This window comes from Diceros bicornis, chromosome X, assembly GCF_020826845.1.
Source record: "Diceros bicornis minor isolate mBicDic1 chromosome X, mDicBic1.mat.cur, whole genome shotgun sequence".
Classification (NCBI taxonomy): domain Eukaryota; kingdom Metazoa; phylum Chordata; class Mammalia; order Perissodactyla; family Rhinocerotidae; genus Diceros; species Diceros bicornis.
Genome location: NC_080781.1, coordinates 138,955,550 through 138,976,618, shown reverse-complemented (window position 1 = coordinate 138,976,618; position 21,069 = coordinate 138,955,550). Strand labels below are relative to the sequence as shown.

The following is a 21,069-nucleotide window of genomic DNA, read 5'->3' as shown; positions in this document are numbered from 1 at the left end:
ATAGGTTTTGATTATAAGGTTATAATGAGTAGATAAACCACCTAAGAATTCTAATTCTGTTGCTGCCTGCCTGACTTCCATGACGTATTTTTTTTTCAGTTCTCTCATGATAAATTAGAGGTTGTTAAACATTACAAGAATAATTTCTATGCCTTTCCTACCACTCATTTTACTCTGAATTATTGGAAATGCCACAGGTATGGAGTTGGGTTAGAGAAACCTTTGCATTTAGCACGTAATCTATGAAAGGTGTCATAATTGTAACTCTGGAGGAGTGAGTCTTTTCACCTAACATACCTCATGTCTTTAGTTTTATGAATGGTACTAGTAGTCCGAACTCAAATGTTAAAGAGAAATCATTAACACCTTTATCTAACAGTCTTAAGAATACATCTAGTACTCCTTTGTGTGGTTTTTCCACCACCACCAAGCAATTCTCCAATTCTCAGTGGACACTGACTGGGTGTCCTACAAATTTATTTCAGTTATGACACTATCTACGTGGAGTTAGCGTCAAATCTCACAGGTTAAGGGCTCAGTCGCACAAGATGCCCCCACTTCAGACACCTACTGCCAGTCTGGGTTGTTACCTGTGCTGCTGACTGGCTGGCTATAAATCTGAGGTTCCCAACAATGCCCTCCTTGGGTTCCATTAATTTGCTAGAGCAGCTCACAGAACTCAGTGAAACATTTACTTAAATGTTTACCAGTTTATTATATAGGGTATTATAAAGGATACAAACGAACAGCCAGATGAAGAGGTACACAGGGTGAGGTCTGGAAGGGTCCCACACACAGGAGCTTCTGTCCCCAGAGAACTAGAGTGCACAACCCTCTAGTTCACCAACCCGGAAGCTCTCAGAAGCCCGTGCTTTTGGGCTTTTATGGAGGCTTCATTACACAGGCATGATTGATTAAACTATTGATTAAATCATTGGCCATTGGCTATTCAATCTTCTCCATCCCTTCTCCCCTCCCGAGGTCGGGAGTGGGAGGTGGGGGTGGGGACTGAAAGTACCAGCCTTCTGATCACATGTTTGTTCCACTGGCAACCAGCCCCCAGCCATAGGTTACCCAAGGGCTTTCCAAAAGTCACCGCATGAACGTAAAAAAAGACACCTCTATGGCTCTTATTAGAAAATTTCAAGGGTTTTAGGGGCTCTATGCCAGGACCAGAGACAAGGACCAAAGATATATTTCTTATAAGTCACAATATCACAAGTACCAAACCAAAGTTTTTCACTTAACAGGTTTATTTTAGCAGCTCAGTTTCATTACATTCTACATATTTTTTTAATATATTTATATTTCTATCTGTTCTGCATAGATAGCATATTCATTAACTTTTATAGTTGACTTTTTCGTTTGATATTTGCTGCTACCTGGCCTGAAGAAAGAGTCAAGGGGATAAATAAAACTCGCTTGGTGGAAAAGTGGTGCAGCATTTAACTTCTCAGCAGAACTTTAATGTGGACTTCAGTGTCAGCTTTTCTTCTTCTTCTTTTTCAAATCCTGAACAGATGAGAGATCTTCCCTTGGGATATCGAGCACAACACTTACGCAGTTCTCGGATGACAGCCTGACACTTAGATTCCATGTAGTTGTTGGCTGAAAAACAAGACAGGCAGACCCTAGTCATGATCTCCTAGGACTGAGGCACTTAGATCAGCGCTTCCCACTCCTTTCCACTTTATTGTATCTACAGACCTGGAAGAAAGAGGATGTACCCACGTTCACTGAATTATTTCTGATTTAGAGACAGTCAACAGGTTATTTAGGAAGAAAAGTATGATTTACAAAGTGGTTGAAAGATATTTTTATATTTAATTTCCTTTGCTTTAAGGTTGAGTTAATAGCTTTTGTGCCTTTTTCTAGGGCAGTGGTTTTTAACCTCCCCTCTCCTCTTTTTGGGGTCACTAACCCCTTTCTTAATTTGGTGAATTAGAAAAATGCATGCAGAATGCACATTATTTTGCATACAGTTTAAGGTGGCTGCTGGACCTTCCCTACCAAGTCAGTGAATCAGGTTGGCAAACTACAGCCTCAGGGTTGAATTCAACCCTTTTTCACAGCTGTGAGCTAAGAATGGTTTTTACTTGTTTAAAGGGTTGTAAGCACACACACACTATACAACAAAGATCTCCTGGCTGCCAAAGCCTAAAATATTTCCTGTTTGGCCCTTTACAGAAAACATTTGCAGACCCCTGCTATACACAGACCCTAAGTCAAGGAGGATTTGACCTGAAGGTTCTAGGTCAGCTGCAGTTGATCTGAGTCCCCTGGTACTAATATGGGGTGCATGGGAGTTAGCCCAGGATAGGAAAGACAGTTCTGACTAGAGTACAGTCATGTGCTGCATCACGACATTTTGGTCAACGATGGACCACACAGATGACGGTGGTCCCATAAAATTAGTACCATACAGCCTAGGTGTGTAGTAGGCTGTACCACCTAGGTTTGTATAAGTACACTCTATGATATTCACACAAAGACAAAATTGCCTAACAACGCATTTCTCAGAACATATCCCTGTCATGAAGCAACACATGACTGTATAGTGGGGTGGCTGAGTCCAGGCTTAGAGCCAGACCAAAGGGGTTCAAATCTTCCCTGTACCCCTTACTAGTTGTGTGGCCCTGAGTAAACTGCATAACTTCTGTGTCCATTTCCCCATCTATAAAATGGAGGTCATAGTAGCATCTACCTCATGGATGAAATTACTAAATACGCTTAAAGCCCTTATGACCGTGCTTGTCATCCAGGGAGTCCTTAATGCTAACTCTTAGTCCTTCTAGCCCTCAATCCTTCCACACTAGCAAGGGGGTGTAACCAGCTCTAACTTGATTCTTGTTCTCCCTTAGCCATGGGTTGCTAATTCAAATCATGTAAGAATTTGTTTGGGAAAAGAAACTAATTGTGAAGAACATTTTTCCTTTTTGTTAAATTTGGAGGTAGGGAAGAAAGAGATGAATAAAAAGGCATTATTATTATACCTTAACATTTTAGATTAAAAGATTTTATAAAACATTGCTTACATCATAAGATGAAAAGTCCAAGAATGAAAGTGAAAAGTCAAAGGAAATATACAAACAAGGGTGTTCTTTGGTGCTGAATCTTTGGATGAACTCGGAACATCTTTCCTTCCTACCTTTCTATATTTTCGTGGGCATCCATCTCTTATTTTTTTTTTTAAGATTTTATTTATTTTTATTTTTCCCCCCAAAGCCCCAGTAGATAGTTGTACGTCATAGTTGCACGTCCTTCTAGTTGCTGTAGGTGGGACACGGCCTCAGCATGGCTGGAGAAGCGGTGCATCTGTGCGCGCCCGGGATCTGAACCCGGGCCGCCAGCAGCGGAGCGTGTGCACTTAACCGCTAAGCCACGGGGCCGGCCCATCCATCTCTTTTACTTTAATAATGGGAAAAAATTATCAAAAAAGTCAGTTTTCAAATTCAGATAGCTTTGTAGCCTTTTTTTTTTTTGTGAGGAAGATCGGCCCTGAGCTAACATCCATGCTAATCCTCCTCTTTTTGCTGAGGAAGACCGGCTCTGAGCTAACATCTATTGCCAATCCTCCCTTTTTTCCCCAAAGTCCCAGTAGATAGTTGTATGTCATAGTTGCACATCCTTCTAGTTGCTGTATGTGGGATGCGGCCTCAGCATGGCCGGAGAAGCAGTGCGTCGGTGCACGCCCGGGGTTCCAAACCTGGGCCGCCAGTAGCGGAGCGCGTGCACTTAACCTCTAAGCCACGGGGCCGGCCCCAGTAGCTTTTTCTATTTGTTCTTCTGCCAATTATCATTTGCTGATTTAAAAAAATAAAATCCTTGAGCATTTGGTCAAACTTATCGGCTGATTTAAACCCAAATGGACAAATCACATCAAATATGCTTTAGCTGAAATTCACTGTTGCCTTTAAGAGTTAGTTGCTGACTCTGGAGGCCTGAATTCCACTTGTATTTTCAACCCCCACCCCCCACCCCTTGTAACCTGATTGCTTTTAAAAAGGGAGTTGTTAGCCACAGTGAAGTATAACCAACCCATTTAAAACTAGTCTTTTTAAAAAAGGACTTTGCTCAGTTTAGTAATTCCCAATGCTGGGTGCACATTAAAATCACCTGGATAGCTTTTTAGACAGTTTTTTTTTTTTTTACCTAGACCCCACCCCTAGGAAGTCTGATTTCATTGTTCTAGGCAAGTTTTTAATGCTCTCCAGGTGATTCTAACATACGACCAGGATTGCAAACCTCAAACTTAGATCACATCACTTTTTATTTTCTGCATCTTTGATAATACAGTGAGGAATATCTTCAGGATAAGTTAATTACAGAAATATTACATTCTGAGATTAATATAGTTTGCTGATAAAAAGAACAACTGGTCTCTTGTAGTTAGTTCACAGATAAAATGGAAAAATATAAAAAAGCATTTAACATACTACCTTGTAAACATTTCTGTATTTCACAGGCTTGTTTCTGGCACGGATCCTTCTGCGGCATATCCAGAAAACTAAAATAAGAAAAATGATTTTTATTTTGTCTTTTATTCATAAAGACTTTAAAGTCCCTGTAGATGGAATTTTCTTCTGAGACAAGCAGTATGCCCTTACAATTGCTGGAAAACAATTACATTAAAAAATACTCTTCCCATTCATAGGATGAATCAACTATATTTTTATAACATCCATTTCATTCGATTTGGAAGATATAAATAGCTTTACATGAAAAAAGAAAACCCTTGAATTCAATCAACTCATCTTGAATATCGTAAACCAACATTGGGCTAGAGGAGCCGACTCTGGACGGGTCTGCCCGGCACTATCAGTCACAGAACCACCCTTGGTAAATGATTCGACTCCTTGAGCCTTTTTCCTTATTACTCATGTGTAAAATGGGGATCATACCTACCTCAAAGCATTGATGGAAAGGTTAAATGTGATAAAGTATATAATGTGCATAGGATAGTGCTTGGAAGGCAGTAAGGATGCAATACATGGTAGCTGTTATTTCCAAGATTTTTAAAAAAGTAAAACCTTACTTTTAATGTATATAAACTGTTACGACTATTTTAACTCAGGAAATTCTTTATCAGGTAGTAAATACTTTCCTAGGAGTCAGCAATATTGGGTGTTATTATCACTTCCTGGGAAAGGTGCTAATTAAGCAGCTAAAATGTTTTTTGGAGCTCTTACAGAAACCAACTTATTTAAAATATCTGTAACCATAGAATGAATTTAAGTGCCCACGATTTTGATCAGCAACTTCTAATAATTTGAAGACACAATTTCAGAAAGGAAAAAGGCACAGGAGCCTTTGTAGCTAATTTCATTAATGCAAATAACCTCCTTTTTTTGTTTTCTTTTTTTTCAGAGCCCCCTAAGTTCTCAGTAGATCCAAGTTAGGTCAGTACTGGGATGGGAAACACTGGAGCAAAACCTAGGATATTTACAGGATGGGAGAAGGAAAGGCAGGTGAATTGCTGCAGGGCAAATAAGCGACAAATAGATGTTGATGCTGCTAGGAGCTGCTCTCTTCTCTCTAAATCAGTACCAAGTCCTTGGTGATCAGGGCATCTGTTCTGTAGCAGGTGCTGACTTTTGTGGGATTCATCAGATCCCAGTTCCAGCTGATGATGTCCATTAAAGGTTCTATGGCAATTTCCAAAGGAGTCAATTTCAAGTTACGTATCCTGACTAAGTGCTTTTGTTGACTGGCTTTCTGCCTGTATAACCCTCTCTCTGCAGTTCCACTTGTGGTGTTCTTCATGACCCTTCCTAAACTTCTGTGTTCTTGAGCAGTTTTTCAACCCACTCCCTCCCCCCAGGCCCACAGGTGGGTGTACTGCAGTGGTGGATGAAGTGATTGCCATATACTGAACAGAACAGAGGAGCATATCTTCCTAGAATCCCAGCACCTGGAAAAAAAATACATCATTAAAATCACCACAACCAAATAGAGTGAAAAAGAAGGAGGGACAAGGGAGAAATAGAAATACATACCAGGTTAATCATGAGGCAAAAGCTTAAGCAACAGCTCCTGTACTCCCCTGACCTGTCAGAGAAAGAAAAGTTTATAGAGTACTCTGTTATAAGAGTCCCAATACAATGGAAAATGATTAAGCAACATATGTACCATTAAATGATGCTGGATCTGCCACAAGCGAGAGTTGTTATCCATGTAGCGCTCCTCAGGGTAGAGTTGCCACATGAGAGGTAGCTGGGAGGTAAGAAGGTGACTTGGCCTAGCTGCGTCACCTAAGGGAACCTGAACTTGCTGGACTCGTGCCCTTACGAAACTTGTCTCCTAATGGAAAGAAATGATCAAAAATAAAACCAAAGACTTCAGGATGTTGAGACTGGTTAGAAACCAAGTTGCTTGAAAGCAAAATCAATAAAGAAATAAGCAAAATGTAAACAGTTACCTCTTCCACGACGGCCACCCACGTGCGCTGGTATTCGTCCCGGTAGATACCCTCTTGGTGAACCCAGAGGTGATCGGGTGGAGCCCCCACATCCTCTCCTGCCATTCTGGGCTTTGGGTTCCAATTCTAGCCCTGCTTTTCTCCACCTACGCCTGCAGCACCCGCGCACAGGACACAGGTGTGACTTTTTGGGTTTGAATGAACTCACCAGTGAGTAAGGTGACCTGGTACTAGCAACACCAACCAGAACCAAACCTGATATATGTCTACTTGCACAGCCTAAATACAACAGAAGACAACTGAAGTTCCCTGCAAGACACTGAAGTGACACTCAGGCAGAATCTCGGGTAATGCTAATTGTCGACTGTGAATCACAGGAATTTGGGTGAGTTCTGTGGAAATGTAGAACTAGCACTACAGGAAGCTAGGCAGTGGTCTCACAGTCTTTGCATTCACAAAGCAGCTTCTAATGAAATGTAGATAGCAACAGAACATGCACAGGAGGGTTCCTAAGGGCCCACTTATTTGGGCAAGAAAGCAGTATAACAGACACATGAATGCCATATTCCCCAGGTAAAAGCCCCTTCCAAGCAGTTTCCATTTTAAAAGGTAAGATTGTGAAGGTCAAATCATGTGCATGACTTTCTAAATTGAAATTAAAAGTTTAAGGGCAAACGACCTATTAGTTTATTTAGAAAGGTTATTTACAGTGGCTGGGCATTTCCAGAAGGGGGTTTTCATGTTAGGGAAAATATTTAAGGTAGCTTCATGAAATTTTTGAGCTGCAAGAGACTTTGGGGATCATGGGGATTCGGAGCTGAGAGCTAATGATAGTTATCCACCTATGTCTTTGTTTCATTTTCATAATGCTTCAGGATGTCACAGGAGTCCATTTTTCCATAGAAGTGTGGTTTTAAATTCTGATTTCCCAAGTCAGAAGGCCAGAAAAGCCCCTCTGCCCTTTGAGAGGAGTAAAGGAAGCACACCTCCTGGGCAAACTTCCATATCGCAGACTCGGCTTAATCCCATAAGGATCCTCTGCCCAGCCCTGGATCTCATTACAGGGCCTCACAATAACTTGACCTGCATTTTGCAAGAATGAATCTTTTGGACCCAGCTCATAGTATCACGGCGTGGTTTCACTGTATTTCTATGTTTGGCAGAGGACAGATACAGCATTGGGGGATTTGCTCCACAAAACAAAAGCCTCCTGTTCCCATTAGGTGGCCATTGGATGGGAAAGGAACTGCAGCACAGCTTGGGAGGTTGTTAAACCCTCAAAGTGAGATTGTCAAGAGCAAACTGAGATGCCAGAACGCAGTATGATGCAGCCCAGGAAAAAGTTAGCCAGAAAGAACTAATTGAGCTAAACCAAGCCCTCTTTTCAAGGACAACAATCTGAGTCTGATTTGATTTTTTTCCTTAACACTATTAGTTTACTTTCCCTAAAAGCAAAGTGGAAAATATCTTTTATAGAGTTAAGAAATTGTCTAATTTTACTTAATAATTTAAGAGCATCGCAGTTGCTTTGCCCATTCTACCCTGAGTGGATCTGACTCTGAACCCATGGTGAGCTCCCATCTTATAGGGCTCTCTCATTCCAAACTCACCTAAAAAGTGGAACCTCTTCTCCTTTAAAGAAATCCTGATGTTCTCTCAATGGCAACACCAACTCTCCTGATCCTGCAGACTCAAAACTTAGGAGTTACCTTGGACTTCTTCCTCTTCTTCAGTTGCTACATCCTATCTGTCACCAGTTCCAGCAAGCACTACTACCACCATATTTGAGACAAACTTGCCCCCAAATACCAGGCTCATTTCTAGCTCCATATCCTTGCTTTTGCTTTCCACTTGCCTAAAATGCCTTGTAGGCCTCTCTGCCTATCTCAGTACCATTACAGCAAAGTGCAGGTGCCTGCCACCTTCTTGCCTCTTATGACTACTGTAGCATTTATGTGTAAACTAATGCTAATGTTTTGCCCTCAAATTATAAATTGCCTTGCATATTTGCCCTGCTTATTTCACAAGTCCTGTCTTCCTCCAAATACAGTATTATAGTCTCCTGAATAGCAGGAATGATACAGTACTGGGCACCCTAACTCTCAAATAGTAATCAATGTTCCTGTGAGTGGGTGCATATGTATGGTGACTAGAGAGGGGAAACAGATGAAGGGCATGTATACATGTGTATACATGTGTATGCACATATACATATACATTGATTCTCTAGGTGTATTATATAGCTATATATTATTTTTTTCAAAGTCATTTTTTTTTCCATTTAGCAGATACAACTGTTCTGCCTCTCCTCCCCAGGGCTTTGGAGAGCTACAAACAAAAACCCAGGAAATACTAATGTCAAAATTAAATATACTAAAGTCTGGATTTCAAGTACAAAAGAAATAAGGCCAATTTGTTTTTTTAAGTAGAAATCAAGTGTTAAGGGTTTCAGGACCATCTCAACTTCACAGATAGGTCCTAGCAGCAACCAACATATTGACATTTAAATGTTTTGAAAATTTGTTTTGAAAAGGCAAAATTTTTCTGGTTACACTGACATTAAAAGGAAATAATTCCAGTGGAATAGAGGGTGAACAAATTGGAGATAATGGTCTGAAATATTATGAATCACTACAAAGAGGTCTATGAGTCACTACAAAATATTCTCAGGAGAAAGGCAGCATGATGTGCTGCTGTGACCCAAAGGCCAACAGGCTGGGCATCAGCAGGATGAGCCTGGGAACAAAGCCCAACACACGACCCTGGACTTGTATGTGCTACCACTTAGAGACAGCATGAAGACTCAGCAAAAGGAAACTGACTTGATCAAGGCACTGAAAAGCCGCCATATGAGCATGAACCAACAACATCCTCAGCAGAGAAAAGCAAAGGCTGAGAGGGATTAAGATCAAAGCCCACAAAACCACAGGTTGTATGCATAGAACACCATTTCCCTAAATGTGATTCTTGTAACACTTGCTGGTAACTTTTTCCTTGGTCAAATAAGTTTGGGAATCTTGTCGAGTCACAAAGCACATTAGCATAGTAAAAGCTCTGGCAAGTTATGCGGTAAAGAAACTTTACTTTGTTTAACAGTTCCCAAATTTATTTGACTAGAGAACACTTTTCTGTAATGTGAACATTACTCTTGTTCACAAAATTCAGGACCCCTTGAACTAAGATGAATCTCTTAAAATCTCAAGATAAATTTAGGTACAAGGTGCGATACAATACACGGAACATAAACCTGTTCCACTCAACTCAAGGAATACTACCAGCTGCAAATTCAAATGGATTAAAAAATGTGTTTATATAGCGTTATCATCCATAAAGGCACTAGAAGAGATTGTACCCATGGGGGTCACCTTGATGCCACGGCCAGAGACCACACTGGCCTAGACAGACTATTTCTTAGTAAGGCATTTTGTAACTGATGTTTTAAATGGATGATATACAACATAGAAGTGCTTCCTTAGGTAGCAATCTAAATAAAACCATTATTTTTCCTTTACAGAATGAATTGTGTCTTTTTAAAAAAGTATAATTTGATTTAATTTCCAGGTGTTTGAACAGTTTTTAAACAGTCAGTTGAATACACTTATTTTATTTGAAGTCAATTAATAAACTCATCCAATTACAATGGGTGAAGTTACCAAGAACACAGGTCCTGGAGTCAGTCTGGCCTGTGTATGAATCCTGATTTTGCCAATATATTGACTCTTACTCTTCACAATCACCCAATTAGATGGATACTATTACCCCCACTTAAAGATAAGGGAAGTAAGGCACAGAGAAGTTAGGTAACTTGTACAAGTCACATAGCTAGGAAGTTGCAGAGGCCAATTACAACTGGAGCAGTTTACATATACAAGGTATCAAAATGCTTAGTAGAGTGTCTAGCACATAATAAGCTTGCCATAAATGTTAATAGTTTTTTCCTACTCCAATTAAATGTTTAGAGCTGTAAAATGCAGCCTATGAGTATTATAAAAATTAGAGAAGTCATTCTGGAATCTGAGATTAACTAATGACAACAAACAAAAGATGTTTTTCTTTTTGAAGGTGCCTAAAGGCACTTTAGATACTCAAAATATGCCATTGCCAAACAGGAGAACAGCCACCCTTACCCCAACAGGGCAGGGTATACTAGCCATAAACAGTACATAATTGAAAATAATATATGGTGTGAAATTGAAACTTGAGAGAAAATTTAAATGGATCTGATGTAATTGCACACTTGAAATTTCACCCAAGCTTAATCATTATTAAAATTAATCACGGAAGGATGTGCCATGTGATCCTTAAGCATTAGGTAAAAATGGAGGTTGCTGGCTTATGTATCACAAGATAGTTCCACTGGATGCGGGCTCCATCTGTGGGGAAACTTAGGTTGGAACTGACTTGGGAGAAAAGAGCAAAGCATCAACACCTCTTCAAGTAGCACCTTGGGAATGTTCCCTTTCCAGTACTGCCTTATCTGCCTGGCTTCAAAAGTATACAGGGAATAGAAAACCAGATCGAACAAAGGTAAACACTGATGGGCTGTGGAGGCAACACGGCATATATTTTTCTTTGATTTACAATCGTTCCTAAAATCCACGTGTAGCTCCTAACCTGGGGAGTTGGAATATCTGTACTTTCACCCATGGCACGTTTGACATACCTCAAAAGAAAATTACTTTTACATGTAATTTTACCATGTCTCATATCAAGACAAGGAGAGCTGAGGAAACTTGTATTGTGAATATCTGCTGTGATACATCCGACCTTGAAAAAAACTGAAGTCCTCCATTCCCCTTCCCTGTATCAAACAAATAGATACCTAAAAGCCTTTGTAGAAAGTAGCAGCAGCCAAGCTTAAGAGTGATACTTTTTCAGATACAGTATAGCACTGTTTCTGCAAGAGGTTACTCACATGAATATAATGTTTCTTGGACTAATTAATCCGCCTCGAGAGCAGCGAGGCTAAAACTTCCAGGTCCCCCACCCCGGGCCACTCAAGCCGGGATCGGGACGTGAGCCCGGGGCGAGCCAAGGGGCATCCCCGGCCGAGGTCACCCGAACCGAAGTTTTGAGGCGCGGGCCGGCAACCGGAAGTGGTCCAGGGAGAGTTGTACAAAATTCAGGGGCCGTAACTTGGAAACAAAACAAAATAAAACCTTAACTGTCTTAGGACCGAATTTCAAAAGAGCGTCCCCCTGGCTCAAGAGGCCGGCGCGCGCGGCGATACCGCCTCAAAGGGCTGTCCCCGGAGCGTGTAGGCCGCGCACGGCTCTCCACAGCGGGCGGGCAAAATGGGCGCCGGCACTCGGGAGGCGCCTGCCCGGTCGCCCGGGCGCAGCTCACAGACCACGTCGACCTGCGGCCCCAGAGCGCCGCCTCCCTGCCACCCCCGCCGCCCGGCCTGACGCCCCGACCGCGGCCGGCCACCGCCCTCCGGCCCGACAGCCACGCCTGCCCCGACCGGCACGGGCGTTTCCCAGGCGCCGCCGGGCCGGCCCCGCCCCCGCGCCCCAAGCTCCGCCCCCGCGCTCCCGCCTCGCGCCCGCAGCGCCCCGCCCCCGCCGCCCCGCCCCGCCCCGCCCGCGCTCCCCAGGCCCCGCCCCCGCGGAACCCGCGCGCCGGAGCAGCGGGTTGGCCAGGCCCGAGTGGGCCCAAGGCGGACGTGAGCAGAGTTGGACCAAGATGGCGGTGCAGGTGGTGCAGGCTGTGCATGCGGTCCATCTCGAGTCGGATGCTTTCTTAGTTTGTCTCAACCATGCTCTGAGCACAGAGAAGGAGGAGGTGATGGGGCTGTGTATAGGGGAGGTGAGTAGGTCACTCAGCATGGCTGGAAGCCTGCTGAGCAGTCCCAGCGTGTCCCTGGGGTGGGTGCTGGTAGCTCCCAGGGCTGCGGAGGAGGGCACAGGCACCCCTGACTTAGATCCCCGGACAGATCCTTTGGATGGTCATGTCGCTGGGGCCCCATTTCCTCTGGTCACTTGACGCTTGTTTAGTCTCCCGCAAGCCCCCAGCGATCCGCCTGAGCCTCCGGGGCGGCGGGAGGGCCTTGCCTTTTCTCTTCTAGTCTGTGGCTTTTCTTTAGATATGGAGTTATCACCCCATTGACCAAAACCGCAAGTCAAGCCAGAAAGACATTATGGTATAATGAGGACATCAGTGTATTAGGAAGCAGCTGACCACGATTAGGGCCCCTTGCCTCACCTCCAGTCTTCCCTCTAGGAAGCATTTTAAGTGTATCAAAGAAGCTAAGAGAGGAGAGGGTTTCAAAGACGCAAAAGTTTCTGCTGCGTTAAGTGTGGCAGAAGGGCGAAAGAGGATGAGGAAATAGTGCTTAGTTGTTTACAATCCGAAGAATTTTCCAGTCTTTCATGCCGGTGTACGGGAACACATGACCTAATTTTCATATAATCTGCATCTATCTACATCAAATAAGCATAATGTGATCAATAATGTTTTCTGCTCTTTCCCACTCCAGTTGAATGATGACACAAGGTAAGACTATATTTGTTCACTGATATCTTTTAATCTACGTCATTGTTAACTCAAAATTATGACAATTTTGGCAGTATTGTGTATGGGTTGTATTTTAAGTTACCATTATGAGTCCGGAGTGATACAGTTTGAATTCCTCCCCAACCTTCAAGGTTGCTTTCCATCTTACTTCCTAGTAGGAGGATTTTCAGTTGAGATATGTATGACCTTATGTGAAAATTATGGTTGGGGAGACCAAGATCGTGAATGAACCTGTGAAAGCTCTTATAAGTAGAATTTTGTTGACTGATATGGTGCTATTATTTTCCATTTTGTTACTGGATATGTTTTATGTTCTCTCTCCCCTGAAATGACAATGAGATACTGGTAATTTTCTTTGCAACAGATAATGTGCATATTAAGAGACATTTTCCCCTATTGACCCACTCTTCCCTCTAAATTGTCTATGGCTTTCTGCCTCCCCCTGGAGGGCCCTACAATGATCTCAGAGATCCCCAGTAGCTTGAATGCTTGAGGTGGCAAAAGCTTTGGGTTACCTTTATTTAAACTTCAAAGCATAGCAGAGTATGTGCTTCTTAAGTCCACCTCCTTAATACCCAGGATTCTAGGAGTTTAGCTTTGCCAGTGAAAAAACTTTATGCACTGAGCCACTTCTGCATGTGTCCCAGGCTGTTTCTAGCAGATGTATGAGCACAGCTCTATTCTCAGTTTACTTCTCCTCCTCTTCCTTTGTGTCTGCTAAGGTTTCATTGCAAAAACTGGTAATCCTGTTATTTTTCCTTTAATACCTTTTTATGTTCCAAACTTCAGTTACCTTTTTTTCTAATTTATCCCCAAAAGGAGTGACTCTAAATTTACATATACTGGAACTGAAATGCGCGCAGTTGCTGAAAAGGTATGTGTGCTGGAATTGTGCATGATGGAAATTTGCAGTTGGGGAGGGATTTCTGTACTCTGTTTGATGAGCTCAGCCAGGGATTAATCCAGTTTGTGCAGGCCCACATTTGTAGCTGGGTGGCTGTTCTCGCTAGTAAAATCAGACGGAGAATCTACTCACTGGGAATTAGGGACCTAATTTTCATTTGTAGTGAATTATTACTACTTGAGCAAGATGAGTAGTCACTGTCAGCTCTCCTCCTTGCTGTCATCTGCCTATTTTCTGGCCATTCTCCCACCTTCCTTGAGACTTTGGCTGGTTCACATGATTGTTATCTCTTTATCCCAAATCCCAATATCTACTCGGGCAAGTCCTCTCTTCTTACAGGCCAACTATCCACAGCTCATAGTTCTTAGTCTACCTTGACTTTTCTCCTGTCTGAGCTCCCACCCTGCCTTTTCTGGCATGCTCTAGCCTTTATGGTCTAGTATAATGCTTCTCAACCTAATCATGGTATAGGACCAGTTAATTTTTTTCCAATATGTTGCAGACCAATGCTTTTGTAAAATACAATAAAAATACATTACATCCTCTCCTCCCACCAAGCAGATGATGGAGGTGTTCAAGGCTATTGGCAACAACTGCATCTACTTATTACCCCCACATACAAATCCTTCTCCATGTTAACCACTTGGCCTCCTTTCTTTCCACATCAAGGGAAGAAGTCCACTTCCTATCCAGAGCTGCAAGTTCTGACTATGGTCTTCAAAGACCTTGCTTATCAAATATCCCATCTCTCTTCTGAGTCTTCAGCCTTTCGCTGTCATCTGGCTCTTTTCCTTTAGGATAAAAATGTTCTTAAATTACTATCATTTTCAGAAAGGAAAGAAAAATAACTTCTCAATCCTGTATCTTCCTGTAGTCACTACTCTTATATCCTTCCTTTAATAGCCAGACCTCTTAAAAGAATAGGCTACAATCATTTCTTCTTTACCTTCTCCAGTCAAACCTATCAAGGTCCTATTTCCAGTTCTGCCTCTCCAGCCACCTCCTCATTGTTACATCAGTGCGTTATTTCTTGGTGCTTATCTTACTTAATCTTTTTCCTCGGAACTCTGAACTCTCATGGGGTATTTTTGGTTTGTGTTTTGTTTTTGCTGTGTCTCCCTATCCTCCCCCTCCCTCCCATCCTTTATGGATTCTTCCTCCTCTGCCTGAGCATTAAATATTGGTATTCTCAAAGTTTCTGCCTTGGCCTCCTTCTTTTCCCAGAATGCCTTCCTGGGCAACATTACCTTCCCTGTGGTTTTAGCTGCAACAGACATTGAGGTTAGAAAGATCTGTCTTCAGATCCTTTCTCTGATACTTACTGTGTGAGTTTGGGCATGTTACTTAACATCTGTGAGCTTCGCTTTCTTTATCTGTAAAACAGAGATAATGACAGCCACCAACCTCATAGAGTTGTTGCGAGGGTTGGATTTGGGTAATGTATGTAAAACACTCATCTGTAAAATGGGTGTAACACTAGTACCAACCTCATTGGGTCATTAGGAGAGTTAAATAAATTAATACATGAAAAACACTTTTCCAAGTGCCTGACACATGGTAGGTAGCCCATAAATATTGACCACTCTGACTGTTGTTGTTGTTGTTAATGCCCAATAGATGCTAGTATAAATTATCCCAAGCTCCAGAACTTCATACTCAACTGCCTACTGGACATCCAAGTTTAGCTAGACACAGGCATCTTTAACTAACATGTTCAAAACTGAACCTTTCCTCTTCCTCAAACCCACTTCTCCAGCATTCCTCCTGCCACAGTAGTTTCCAAGCCTGGCTGCACTTTGGAATCACCCAGTAATCTTTACAAAATCCTGATGCTGACTCATTTGGTTTGGGGTGAGACTTGGACAGCAAGAATTCGAAAATCTCCTCAGGTGATTCTAATGTGCAGCCAAGTTGGGAACCACTGCCTGCCATTCAGAACCATTAACCTAGATTGCTTTCATATTTGTTTCCAACACTTCATCTCAACTGCTTCTACCTTATTTGAGGTCATTATCACTACTTTCCTCGAATACCGCGGTAGCCTCTCCGCTGGTCTCCTTGCCTCAAAGTTGCCATCCTCCTGCTTAGGATGTGATCTTTAGAGAATCTAAGTCTGACATACCTCTGCTTAAAATTCAGTGGTTTTCCCATTACCTTTAGGATGAAGTCTCATTAGTGAAGCATTCAGGGCCCTTCGTAATATCATTTCTGTTTATCTCCTTAGATTTCTCCATGTGGATCCAAGTTCTAACTATGGTAGTATATTATGTCAGTTTCCAGATTATGCTGTGCTGTTTCACTGCTTGTATCTGCTGGGTATTATGCCTGGACTGCATCCCTCTCCTTCTCTGCTTGGCTAACTCCTTATCCCTTGCACTTCAGCCCAAGTGCCACCTGCCTCCTTTAAGAAAGCTGCCCTGACCTGTAGGCTAGTTTATATAGCCTCCTCTGTGCTACACTGGCTCCTTGGGCAGATCTATTACAGTGCTTATCTGTTGTCTTAGAGTTGTTTACCTGTCTCTCTTCCTGGATGTGACTAGTGTATCCTGTTTATCTTTGTATACTTAGGCCCTCATGTGGTGCCTCGCATATAGTATGTACTCGATAAATACATGTTGTGTGAATGAACATACGTTCCCTACAATAGGAAATTAGTGTTACCTGCCTGTGACCCATGGAGAGCCATGGTCAGTGAGCGTGCACTTTCTGTAAAGGGCCAGATGGTAAATATTTTTTGCTTTGCGGGCCATATAGTCTCTGTTGCAGTTACTCAGCTCTGCCACCGGAGCGCAAAAGCAGCTACAATACATAAAACGGATGAATGTAGCCAGATTTGGCCCGAGGGAGGCCGGGCAGGCCATAGTCTGCCAACCCTTTTTCTGTACCAAGACAGAGGAGCAAAAGGAACCAGGTTTTAGTACCTTAATTCCAAGATTGAAAAGGTATAGGGGCGGATCTAGCCAAGCTGGAATATCTTATTTGTTATGTGGCTATGACCGTAACAGTCTGTTCCTCAAGCCCTTCGGCTACCTGTGGCTTTCAGGGACACCTGTCAGTCCTTTGTGGCCTTAATTTAGGCTAGTTTTATTTTGTTTTTCATCTATTCCTGGGCTGGTCTCACCATCTGATCCTGAACTTCTTTTGCTCATTCCTCTTAGGCACTGAAACCTCTGAGTAGAGACAGAAAATTCACCCTGGGCATCAACTCCTACTGAAATACATTCCCAATCATAATGATGTAACTTTATTTTTCCAGAGTTCATACCCTCATCTTGAATTCTGTGTCAGTTTGTACCTTCCAAATTAGATATTAAACTTGATGAGTTCAGTGACCTTATCTTTTTAGTTAGTGTTGGCATGGCATATCTTTTGCCATCCTTTTATTTTTAGCTTTCTGTGTTCTAATATTTAAAGTGTGTCTCTTCTTAGCAGCATATTGGTTTTTCTTTTTTTTGTGTGTGGGGAAGATCAGCCCTGAGCTAACATCCGATGCCAATCCTCCTCTTTTTGCTGAGGAAGACTGGCCCTGGGCTAACAGCTGTGCCCATCTTCCTCTACTTTCTGTGGGATGCTGCCCCAGCGTGGCTTGACAAGCGATGTGTCGGTGCGTGCCCAGGATCCCAACCTGCGAACCCTCGGGCCACCAAAGCGGAGGGCGCGCACTTAACCACTACACCACCAGGCCGGCCCCTAGCAGCATATTGTTTTAAAGAAAGATCCAGTCTGATAATCTTTTTAATTGGAGTATTTAGTCCAATTACATTTAATGTAATTATTGATATATAATTTCATTAGCACTCTCCCACCTTTTAGATTATTGTTGTCATGCGTTTTAATTCTATGGATATTTTAAGCCTCACATGACATTGTTATTACTGTTGTGTATTTATTCACATATTTTTTTTTACTCTTTACAGTAGTCTTCATTCCTTCCTTCATATCTGGGATTTTCCTTCTGCCTGAAGAACTCTTTAGTATTTCTGTGCTGATCATGAATTCTCTCAATTTTTTGTGTCTGAAAATGTCTTTATTTTGCTTTCATTTTTGAAGGATGTATTCTTTAGATATAGAATTCTCCGTTGGCAGATCTTTTCTTTTTGCGTTCTGACCTGTCACCCGTTCTCTTTAGATTTTCATTGTTTCTAGTGAAAAGTCAGCTCTTTGTCTTGTTGCTCCTTGGAAGGTCAAGTGTCTTTCTATCTCTGCTTTTGATTCCCTTTATTGTGTACTCTGTACCTGCCAGACATTGTATGGTTGCTGGGGATAAAAACATAACTAAAACATGTTCCCTGCCTTTAAGGAGCTTAGGGTTCTAGTAGAGGAGAAAATTATGTCAACAATAGCAGAAATGTGTGTATATTATTAAAAAAAAGTCATATGGGAGGGGAGAATGATTAATTCTTTACAGGATGAGCAGGGAATTTATAGGCTATAAAAGAGTTCACCAGGTGAAGAAAAGGCATGAAAGGGGACCACATTTCAAGCTCAATAGACACATGTGCCTAATGGCTGCTGTATTACACAGTGGAGGTCTATAGCTTACTTCAAAAGACTCCTCTCATATTTCACCTTGTCCCTTAATATCTGGCAGTGCCACACCTGTCTTTTCCCCTGAAACTCTTGAACCATTTCATGGTTCTGGTTTTGACTTCTCTGTCCTCTTTCCTGGCTCCTCTTGTTGTACCCCATCCTAAGTGTGGGTATCCCCCTTGATTCAGGCCTGGACCTCTGCTCCCTTTCCCTGCACTGTTCCTTGCCTTTATTTACATCCTTTGATTACAGATCAGCTCATCTGAAAACATGCTAATCTTCCTTCCTTCCTGATCCTTTCTAAACTTAGATCTGCCTCTTGTGTTCCACTAGGTTTCAACCTTGAAACCTGAAAGTCATCCTTCACAATTTCCTGTCCTCTATCAACCATGGTCCATAAGCTTGTGGATTCTTCCTTCTTAATGAATCTCAAATCTGTTTCTTCTATCTCTGCCATCCACTTAGTCCAGTACTTTGTTATTACTTCTTGTCCAGGCTATCTGAAATAATTTCCTTCCTTCCAGTTCATCCTGCAGATGATGGCTTGGTATTTGAGGCCCTGCACATTTTCACTCTAGCCTTCCTTCTTAGCCTTACTGTCTGCCATTCCACCTCAAGTTCTGTATTTAAATCAGTCGGCTAACTTGTCTCCCAGACATCTCACTCACATCCATTTGGCATCTACAGAAATTCTGTCTACACACACACATGCACATGCACACACGTGGAGCAATCAGGAAATAGCTACACTCGTCTGCCTTTTCTGTAAAGATTTTTTCTAATTGAAGTGACTCCTTTACTCTGAGCTCCTGTAGCACTGATTTACTACATTACATCACGTATGACACTTAATCCAAGTGTCAGTACTCTGACTTGGATTGTTGTGTGTGACATTCTTGCACATAGTTGTAAATCAAATGGTTATTAGGTGATCATTTAAAAAGTCCTTCCTTGATCTAAGTATTAGCCTTTATATTTTTGTTGTGAAATGTATATATTGAGGTTGGATGTCCTTTATTTGAAACATTTCATTATTCATGAGAAAAATGTCACTTTTCTAAAATGGAATCTTTTACCTGATAATGTAACATAATGCAATTCTGTAACTGCAGGGAGAGATATTGGAGAGAAACAGAAGTAAATATTTCTGTGGATTTTCCTTTAGGTTGACACCGTCAGAATTATTCACATTCATTCTGTCATCATCTTGCGACGTTCCGATAAGAGGAAGGATCGAGTGGAAATTTCTCCAGAGCAGCTGTCTGCAGCCTCAACAGAGGCGGAGATATCCTTCTTGGTTGATAAGAAGCTTTTTTTTTTTTTTTTTTTTTTGTGAGGAGATCAGCCCTGAGCTAACATCCGCCAATTCTCCTCTTTTTTTTTTTTTTGCTGAGGAAGACGGCCCTGGGCTAACATCTGTGCCCATCTTCCTCCACTTTATATGGGACGCCGCCACAGCATGGCTTACCAAGCAGTGCGTCGGTGCGCGCCCGGGATCCGAACCAGCGAACCCCGGGCCGCCGCAGCGGAGCGCGCGCACTTAACCGCTTGCGCCACCGGGCCGGCCCCGATAAGAAGCTTTTATGTGCTCTGGGGCTTCCAGGCCAGGGTCCTCTGTTTGCTGCTTTAGCTTGCTTTAGGAGATTTCACAGGTTTTCTTCCTGGTGACTCTTTCCCAGTTTTCATATTTACCCCTTAGATCCAATTGCTTGGTTAATCAGAATTTCTCTCCATTTCCCCTTTTGAGTGGCTTTTATTGGAAAAATTACGAATTTCTAACATTCTTGCCCTTAAATGCCGGAAGATCCCAGGGTCAAATCCTATGACAATAAACTCTATGGAGAGTTTCCTCCTCCTTCCTCCCTACTCCCCCTCTGCCCATCTCCAATCTCTCCTGCTCCCCCCTGCCGCAGTTTTCCAAATATCATTTAATCTCTAGGCCTTTCACTATCTTGGTTTCTATCCTTTGGAGAGATTCTCTTTTGAGGCTGCCTCTCAAAAACAATGAAATGCTGGGGCCAGCCTGGTGGTGCAAGCTGATAAGTGTGCACGCTCCGCTGTGGCGGCCTGGGGTTCGCCGGTTCAGATCCCGGGCACGCACCAACGTACCACTTGTTGAGCCATGCTGTGGCGGCATCCCATATAAAGTAGAGGAAGATGGACATGGATGTTAGCCCAGGGCCAGTCTTCCTCAGCAAAAAAAAAAAAAAAAAAAAAAAAAAAAGAGGAGGATTGGCAGATGTTAGCTCAGGGCCGATCTTGCTCACAAAAAAAAAAAAATGAAATGCTGAGAACTGAATGCAGTATTCCATGTTAAATATAACCAAAGAATGATCAAATGGGACATTTGCTTCCTGTGATGTGGACTCCATACCTCAGCTATAGCAAGTTAAAGTTGCATCAGTGGTTTTGGTAATTTGTCATTCTTTTGGATTAAGTTAATTTTGTAGTCAATTAAAAAGTAACTTTTAAAAATAGGTAGTATAGGGGCCAGCTCGATGGCGTGGTGGTTAAGTGCGCCGTGCTCTGCTGCAGCGGCCTGGGGTTCGCAGGTTCGGATCCCGGGCGCACATGGATGCACCGCTTGTCAGGCGATGATGCGGTGGCATCCCATATAAAGTAGAGGAATATGGGCACGGATGTTAGCCCAGGGCCAATCTTCCTTGGCAAAAAGAGGAGGATTGGCAACAGATGTTAGCTC

The 21,069-nt window shown here is 42.5% G+C and overlaps 3 protein-coding genes across 5 annotated transcripts in view; 1 reads left to right on the top strand and 2 right to left on the bottom strand.

The window, feature by feature from the left end:
• Window positions 1–710: 710 nt before the first annotated feature.
• On the bottom strand, window positions 711–5,901 carry CMC4 (C-X9-C motif containing 4). Of its 3 annotated transcripts, none has more exons than XM_058535052.1 (3): window positions 5,447–5,901; window positions 4,440–4,507; window positions 711–1,608 (listed from the first exon to the last, which is right to left on the bottom strand). In XM_058535052.1, the coding sequence occupies exons 2-3, from the start codon at window positions 4,495–4,497 to the stop codon at window positions 1,454–1,456; spliced, it is 213 nt and encodes a 70-aa protein (XP_058391035.1). In that variant the 5' UTR covers window positions 4,498–4,507; window positions 5,447–5,901; the 3' UTR covers window positions 711–1,453. The 3 variants fall into 3 exon arrangements, with proteins under 3 accessions (XP_058391035.1, XP_058391036.1, XP_058391034.1); XM_058535053.1 differs by having other exon boundaries at window positions 5,548–5,901; XM_058535051.1 differs by having other exon boundaries at window positions 4,440–5,900.
• Window positions 5,824–11,399, bottom strand: MTCP1 (mature T cell proliferation 1). The gene is made up of 5 exons (XM_058535050.1): window positions 11,334–11,399; window positions 6,419–6,570; window positions 6,130–6,300; window positions 5,997–6,048; window positions 5,824–5,911 (listed from the first exon to the last, which is right to left on the bottom strand). Exons 2-4 carry the CDS (start codon window positions 6,521–6,523, stop codon window positions 6,001–6,003), a joined length of 324 nt encoding a protein of 107 aa, XP_058391033.1. The 5' UTR covers window positions 6,524–6,570; window positions 11,334–11,399; the 3' UTR covers window positions 5,824–5,911; window positions 5,997–6,000.
• Window positions 11,400–12,071: 672 nt separating this feature from the next.
• Window positions 12,072–21,069, top strand: part of BRCC3 (BRCA1/BRCA2-containing complex subunit 3) — a 90,917-nt gene continuing 81,919 nt past the window's right edge. The window contains 4 exon segments of the mRNA XM_058535055.1: window positions 12,072–12,226; window positions 12,897–12,913; window positions 13,754–13,808; window positions 19,534–19,653. Of these exon segments, the coding sequence (XP_058391038.1) occupies window positions 12,104–12,226; window positions 12,897–12,913; window positions 13,754–13,808; window positions 19,534–19,653 (315 nt within the window). The 5' untranslated portion in view covers window positions 12,072–12,103.